The 8370-nt window shown below is 44.7% G+C and overlaps 1 protein-coding gene across 1 annotated transcript; it reads left to right on the top strand.

Annotated features, from left to right (window-relative positions):
• Positions 1–1061: 1061 nt before the first annotated feature.
• On the top strand, positions 1062–4366 carry LOC115257017 (uncharacterized). Its single transcript, XM_062847756.1, has 2 exons — positions 1062–4034; positions 4128–4366. Exons 1-2 carry the CDS (start codon positions 1772–1774, stop codon positions 4364–4366), a joined length of 2502 nt encoding a protein of 833 aa, XP_062703740.1. The 5' UTR covers positions 1062–1771.
• The last annotated feature ends 4004 nt before the right edge of the window (positions 4367–8370 follow it).

Raw genomic sequence — 8370 nt, forward strand, 5'->3', positions numbered from 1 at the left:
CCAGATTATCTTCCGTCGTCTGTCACCTAAAGAGAAGTTTGTGAGAAGTTATCGAGCTGGTTTCATCGACGGCTGATTGACAACGGACCGTACGCCAAATTCTCCAGAAATGCCGTGAATACCAGATCTCAACGCATCACTTATGCATTGGCTTCAAGACTGCATACGACAGTATCGACCGTACAGAGCTATGGAGAATCTTGGACGAAAACGGCTATCCTGGGAAGCTGACTAGACTGATTAAAGCTACGATGGACGGTGTGCAAAGCTGCATAAGGGTTTCGGGTGAAGTATCCAGTTCATTCGAATCTCGTCTTGGACTGTGACAAGGTGACGGACTCTCCAGTCTACTCTTCAACATTGTCCTGGAAGTTGTAATGCGACGAGCTGGGCTCAACAGCTTAAGTACCATTTTCACAAAATCCGGTCAATTTGGGTGCCTTACGGATGTCATGGACATTATTGCTAGAACATTTAGAACGGTTATAGCACTGTACCCTCTCCTGAAATGTGAAGCAGCAAAGCCGGACAGCATTCGTCTACGAAGTAACGTTACGATAGAGAGGGATTTCGAGGTAGTGGAGGCCCGGTACTAATGGATGTCAACAATGTGAGTCGTGAAATACGAAGGCGCATTTTCAGTAGTGCCTTACTACGGGATCCAGACGGGACTGCAGTAAAAAAAAATTCGAACCGCACCAAATGTACCACGTGTAATACGCTAACAAGCCCGGTGATCGTCTACGGATACGAGATATGGACTAGGCTCGAAGCACTTGGAGTTTTCGGGTGAAGCGTGCTAAGGGCGATCTTCGGCGGTGTTGGCTTCCTAGTCAACAAGGAGTGATTAACGAGAGGTTTTCTGATTTCTTAATTCCCCTTTTTATTGCGAGAGTTAAAATAATCCTACAAATAAATAAATTGACCCATTAATTCACATTATTCTAATTCAATTTTAATCACTTACATTTAGTTCTCTCCCATTGTTCTTTTAACGGGAACACTCCTTTAAGGGTTAAGTGATCGACTCTGGAAGTTACCTGGAGCTAAATAAAGAAACTTGTGTAATGTGTATACCAAATGGGAAGAACCCTCTGTGAATTTTTATAACACTTACACAATCATAATCCATCCAAAGATACTCTTTATACCTTTATAATTGAATATACCATTTTAGTCTTTATACAGCATCCCGTGCGTTCAGACCTGTTGGCTATCCGAAGAGCCTGTGACCCCTATCTCTATCGTTTTATTACATCCTGTAGACAGGATAGAGATCTTGGGTAACACCGTACTAGCGCGTTAGTCGGTGGTAATCGCGATTAAATATTCCGTGTGGGAATATCGCGGAGTGAGTTGTGCAAATTGTGAGCGGCACGGGATCAAGACCGCTGAAAAGCTAGTGTTTGAACACAATCGAACTGTTACCTAGCATGGTGCAGTGCTTCGGTGAAGTAAAACAGCTGCAATATTAGTGGTGCTAGAAGTACCCAGTAGCCTCGTGAAAACCGCGTGGTTAAGCCATTACCACGGATAAGTGCTCGAGAGTGTATTATTGAATGCCTATTCTCTACGGAGAATAATAGACTGAAAGCTCCGTTTTCGTCGCGTCCGTTTCGTTGAGCGTTCTTTCGTCGGGGAACGACTCTGGAATCGTCGCGCCGTAGAAAGTTTCAACCGTATCATATCGAGAACAGACAGTGAGAAATTGTGAGAACAGCTAACGGGATGAGCTCAACGAAGAGCTGACCAGCAGAGTGAGAGTGATGTGATGAGTGAGACTGAAAGTGATCTATCATTTGAAGAAGCTTCAGGTCGCCTGAGTGTCGTTGGCGACACAGACCCGAGAGATTCGGAGAAGGTCAGAATCCCGAGAGCAAACGATTTACCGCCAAACGTAGCCGATCGAAGAAAGAAGCAATCTGTGAAGTTGAAGATGGAAGAGCAATATAGAGCCGAGATAGAAGCTCTCAAAGAGGAGCTTGCTCAGATTAAATTGTCGACTCAAACTGCGTCGCAGGCCGTAGCCAGCTCAAGCAGTATGGGGAACCTCACACGAATGCCTGATTTTCGCGAGTTGAAGGAGTATGTGTCGACGTTTGATCCGAAAGTTCCCTCATGTCTAGCTGCGGACATATGGGTGAAGTCTATAGATGATACTGGGGATGTGTATCAGTGGTCAAGTGCGGTTCGACTTCATTGTGCTCGGTTAAATCTCGGTGGCTGTGCAAAGTTGTGGTTGGATAGCTGTCCAAGTGCGATGCGAGATTGGGCAACCTTCAAGATTGAGATCGTGAAAGGCTTTCCATCTAAGAAGAACCCAATATACTACCACAACTTGCTTTCGTCTCGTAAGTGGAAGACTGGAGAGACTGTGGAAGAATACGTCTATGAAATGATGGCATTGGGACGGAAAGGTGGATTTGACGAAGAAACCACGGTGACGTACATTACAAGTGGCCTCCGGCAATATGTGAAGCGGTCAGGGATGGCTCTCAGCAAAGTGTCTACGGTTGAACAGTTGCTTGAGGAGTTGCGATGGATTGACACTGTTGATGCGGTGGCAGTTACCAAAGTAGCAGATACGACGCCAACTGTCTACAGTGCTCAGCGAAAAGGTGAATCGTCATCAGAAGTGTGCTTTCAGTGTCACCAAGCGGGACATATCGCGCGCCGTTGTCCAAGAGTGATGTGCCATCTGTGCAAAAGGGATGGGCATATGAGAAATGAATGTCCTAACGTTGGTCCTAAACGTGATGTGAAAGCTTCCACACCCCGACCGATTCGTGTTGTAGACCAGAAAAGTGCTTTCGTAAAAAATGTGTTAGTGGGCGGAGTATCGATGAGAGCGCTAGTGGATACGGGTGGCAAGGTTTCTACGATACAAGAAAAGTTTGCGAAGAACGTCGGTGAGGTAAAACCCAGCCAAAAAGTGCTCCGTGGATTCGGGAAAAAGGAAATCAACGTGACCTCGAAAGTTTGCGCTGAGTTGCAGGTTGATGGGGTGTCCTTACCGGTGGAGCTGCAGGTCGTGCCAACCTGGGTCCAAGACACGGCGGTGATTTTGGGCGAAGATATCATCGACAGTGATGGATTGGTGATGGTGAAACGCAAGGGGGATGTGAAGTTCGAATGGGAAGCGCCACAAAAACACCAACGACCCCCTCGTGAGCCTCGGCAACGAGATAGCAGTGTAGAATCGGCGATTGCGCATATGTATGCGATAGACATTGACTCGAAAGTGGAAGCGATAACCGAGGATCAGATCAACAGTGATGGATCGGATGAGTGCAATTCGCGGTTGTGTGAGTTGATAACGAACTACAGAGATTGTTTTGCGGTGAACATGAGAGAGATGGGTCGGGCTACATCGGCCGAGATGAAAATTAGTTTGATGAGTGCTGAGCCTGTGTTCGTAAAACCCCGAAAACTGGAATACGCCCGAGAGAGTGTTTTGACTGAGTTAGTACACGAATTGTTGGAAGCTGGTATTATTGCCGAAACTGAGTCGCCCTATAATAGCCAAGTGGTGTTGGTACCGAAAAAGAACAACGAGTTCCGGATGGCTATTGACTATCGGTTACTCAACTCCCGAACAATAAAGGACAAGTTCCCAATGCCCGATATTGAGTCGTGTCTCCAGAAGTTGGCAGGAGCAGATATGTTCATTACCGTAGATTTGTACAGTGGATATTACCAAATACCACTGGAGCCCGAGAGTCAGAACTATACCGCGTTTTCAACAGTAGACGGTCACTATCGGTTCCTACGAATGCCGTTCGGCTTGGCGAATGGGTGCGCGGTGTTCCAGAGAGCGATGAACAAAATAGTGGAAAAGCTGAGAAAGCAGAAGGTTATTATCGTGGCTTACATCGATGACCTGATCCTGTGGGGGGAAAGTGAGGAAGAGCTGCTATTCAAATTTGAGAGATTGCTAGTGGCTTTGCGTGAAGAAGGTTTCACCATAAACCTGAAGAAAAGCTACTTTTTTATGCGCCGGGTTGAGGTTTTGGGATTTGAAGTCAGTGCTGAAGGTGTGCGTCCAGGTGAAAGAAAAATAAAAGCTGTAGCAGATTTCCCAGTTCCTGAAACCGTCCACACAGTACAGCAGTTCCTGGGTTTATCAGGATTCTTCAGGAGATTCGTGCAGGACTACAGTATCATAGCGGAACCGCTGTTCCGCTTGCTGCGGAAAGAAGCCGAGTTTGTGTGGGAGGTTGAACAACAGCGAGCATTCGAAAAGCTCAAGCAACTTTTAGTGCGAAGACCTGTGCTTGTGCTCTACGATCGCAGCAAGCTGTGCGCCGGAACGGCTGCGTTTTCAAATCGTCCGTCACGTTTTTCCTCGATTCCGCGTTGTTGTTGAATAGGCCTGCCGAATTGGAAAATTATTTTACAAAGATACCGGAATTCGTCGTTATTTCCCCGTTTTGTCGTGTGTGCTTGTGTTTGCTTCGGAAAATCTGGTGCCTAAACGTTGACCTAACATAACCATTGCTTATTGGAATCGCCTGTTATTTTTTTTTCTTTTCCGCGTGTGATTCAATCGGGTTAAAAATGGCTAGTTAAAAAGTGAATCCTGCAATGTTTCAATTAGATTTTGGCTGGAAACTGAAAATTCGGCCGAGGATTCTGCCGGTGAAATGTTCGCGTGCTGTATTAGTTTTAAACAACGCGAATTTTAATGAAGACCTATTTGGAACAGCTAAAACAACAGAGTTATTGATAAAGTCGTGAACTCAGAGTGAGCAAAAAAATATAGCAAATGGAGAAGAACTTGTTTGCGTTTGAAAAAAAAAAAAAACATTGTGCGTTAAATTGGACCCATCGATAGATGGCAATCGTGGGCAAGCCTTGGGGCAAGTGCATTCACATACGATAAACCAATTTTTCTACCGTGGTCTGCGGAAAAATAAAAAGTGAATAGTGATTAGATTTGCTATGGATTCCGTCCAAGATTTTATCAATTGGACGTAAATAAGGCAGAGGATCAAGATGATTCAAATTATGGATTTCGGGAAAAAGCATCGATTTGGTGAGATCAAACCATTATATAATTATGTATTACAAATTTGGCATACATTGGGAATTCTTTGAATTTGATAAGTCATATGGCCAATTTTTGTGCACCGTACACCGGGTTTGGGGTGAAATTATGCTTTAGACAGACAATCTACCTGAAGCTCCAAACACACCACCAGATAAATATCGGCCTGCTAGGATGTAGCATTTGGTACAATACATGTATATTTATTACCATGGTTCAATACATCCGCGGTATTGAGCATCAAACGTCAATGGATAGGATGAGGACAGTAACGATTTTATCCTATTTTCATTATTTCATAAGTTATAAGACTTTTACCAGAGCCTTTTTCCTGGTCCAGAAGTAAAATTTATTTTGCATTTGTTTATAAGTATACTTATCATTTCAATATTCTTACAACATATTTGTACAGTTTGTCACCATGAGTGTTGACTTGAAATATAACTTTAAAAAAATACAAGCGAACCAAAATAGGGTTCATCTTGCATTTATGGTTCGTTGTGGTAATCGTCAGATCCAACAGGTTCAGGAAGAAATTGATTTTAGTAAATCATGATATGGCTTTTTGAAATGATCATTTCAAATTTCTTTGAACGAATGGGTATTGTAGCAATTTTCTATTTTTTGTTGTTGTTGTTGTTCTTTTTTTTTTTTTTTTTTTTTTTTACACCGCTAGCCATCATGGTTTCCCATAGCGGAAATCATCATGGTTACAGGTCGCAAGCCCTGGCAAAGTGTGGAACGTTTTGATGACTGTGATCCCTGACCATCATGTAATCAAAATCCCAGGGATACTCAAGTGACCATACTGTTGGGTTGTGGGGGTTGCGTGTGTGGGGGTTGCGTGTGTGGGGTGCATATATTGAACAAGCATTGCTATGGATCGTCAGGGCTGAGTAGGAGCGGGGAATGGATCTACGATTGCTGAATTGCAATTATACCTACTGGTATAGTCGTGGTTCAACAGTGGTGGCGCCGCTTTTCGCTTGTGTTCGGCCTAGGTGGTTTGTTTAGGCGGTGCGGGTAGGTTTGTATGTACTTCGTACGTGCAGTGCGAACGGCTTCAGCATTGTGGTTACTTGGGTAGTGTAGGATAATTGGGTTTGGGACTGAGGGGGTCGTCATTGATTCTGCCGACACCATTGAGTGGTCATTGTTGGCGGTTGTGTTGGTGACGATTTCTTCAGCTTTATAATCTCATTTATACCACGCACAAACTTTGGGAAGAGGGACTGCTTTGTAATGTAAGAGAGGGATTTTAACTCTGCGTTACGGGTTGCAAATAGAAGCAACCCAGGTGACCGTGCGGCTCGGGTCGTGATGGATGCATGAGTGCAGTGTGTGTGGGGTGCGCTACCCTGTGGATGCAGTTGAGTCCGGGTTGGAGTGGAAAGAGACCCTTCTCTACCCTAGATCGGTTTCGGTTGTACGGGCGGGGTAGTGTTTGTCTTATGTGTGACGTGTTGTGCGTGATTTGCGGCCCGAGCTGCGTGGTTACTTGGGAAGTATTTGCTCTGCAATCTAAATTTTGGTTTTAAGGTGAAGCTATGGCTGGGCTGTGCCTCGGATCTGTTGGGCGCAGGTCGGAAGAGCTGGTGGTGGTTTGTGCTGGAGGGTTTGCTCGATTGGTTATTCACTGATGATGGCTAGTCGATCGACTGTTCGCGCAGCCTGTCATTTGGTTCTTGGGGTTTGTGCTCTCGAGGTCCGGGGCGTTGCTTCATTGTATCTTCACTTTAATACTAATATTCCTTGTTAGATTAATTGACTATTATGTACAGGCGCTTAACTCATTCTATTTCATAGATTACCAGATTTAAGGGTAATGGTTCAATAGGGCGATAGCAATCAGAGTGGATTAGAACGAGTTGGCGCCTACAGTACACCAACACTAACACACATACACCAATACTTACACGCACACATGCACCTACAACTAGCTGTAAAAGACCAGTGGGCGGGACAATGGTGCCTACCCAACAGTTGTAGGTGGGGTGTTTGGCTTAGCTACATGACTTGGTCCGGCAAGCCCATAAACATCAATTAGTAGACGTATTGCCTAGTGAAAAGACAACGCAGATGGGCGAAAGCCAGGGGATGCGTTGATAATAGCAGAATAGCAGAATTTTCTATTTTTGTTGTTTTTAGACTTATTATTCTGTATTCTGTACATTCGGGGAAGGGATCAGTATACTTTTTTCTCGTTTCAGAGAGCGAGTAATGGCGCTTAAGCCTAGGCTTTGAAGCCAGGGCACATGGAGAAATGCCTGTGTCCCATCCCAGGAGAAGAAATGCCAACTATAACGGAGTGTGCATTAACCTTCTTAGCAGCACCACTCCCAACGATCTCATGTCCAAACACCATTCCCCTAAAACGAAACGGTTGGTACGGTTGTCCCCGTTTCTTCCTTCATTCAATTCAAAAAGGTTTGTCAATCATGTTATTCATAAGTGGATAACCTGATTGCCTTAAGTTTTTGAATTATCTTCCAATCCATTAGTCTGCACAGTGGGCCTGGCCGTTTTAATATTTGTGTCACATCATTTCTGATATGCTGCAAATATTAATGCTGACAAGAAAATATCAGAAGAAATTTTGATATTTCCAGGATGCTTTTCAACACTGGCTGTGCAAGCACTAGAATAGAATAGAATAGAAGACCTGTGCTTGTGCTCTACGACCCGAATGCAGAAGTGGAACTACATACCGATGCGTCGAGTGTGGGTGTTGCTGGAATTTTACTACAGAAAGTGGACGAGGTGTGGAAACCAGTGAGCTATTTTAGCAAAAAGAATTCAAAAACCGAAGTGAACTATCACAGTTATGAGCTGGAAATGTTAGCGGTGGTCGCGAGCGTTGATCGGTTCCGGCAATATCTCGTCGGGCGATTTTTCGTGATTCGTACAGACTGTTCGGCAGTGCGAGATGCCTACGCGAAGAAGGAGATGAACAAGAGAGTGGCCCGGTACTTTTTGAAACTTTTAGAGTACGATTTCCGTATTGAGCATCGCGAAGGCGCAAAAATGCTCCATGTCGATGCTCTGAGTAGATCGCCAGCTGAAGAACCCAGAGAGACTGAGAGTGTAGCGGACTGTATTATGGTGTTGGAGTTGTCGAATTCGGACTTTATTGTTAGTATGCAGCGGCAAGATCACCGACTGTTGGAAGTGATTGATATACTGGCTCGTGATCCAAGGTGTGACGAAGATCGTCAGGTGCAGCAGAACTACGTCGTGGAAAATCATCGTTTGTATCGGAAGATTGGCGATAGGAAATGCTGGGTGGTTCCGAACAATGTGCGTTGGCGTATAGTGAGAAGTTA

The sequence above is a fragment of the Aedes albopictus genome, chromosome 2, assembly GCF_035046485.1.
Source record: "Aedes albopictus strain Foshan chromosome 2, AalbF5, whole genome shotgun sequence".
Classification (NCBI taxonomy): Eukaryota; Metazoa; Arthropoda; class Insecta; order Diptera; family Culicidae; genus Aedes; species Aedes albopictus.

Excerpts from the sequence above, each read along its gene's own strand:
- LOC115257017 (XM_062847756.1), top strand. The coding sequence starts at position 1,772 with ATGAGTGAGACTGAAAGTGATCTATCATTTGAAGAAGCTTCAGGTCGC. Across the intron at positions 4,035-4,127 it reads ATTTGAAGTCAGTGCTGAAG|GATTCTTCAGGAGATTCGTG; the intron begins GTGTGCGTCCAG and ends TGGGTTTATCAG.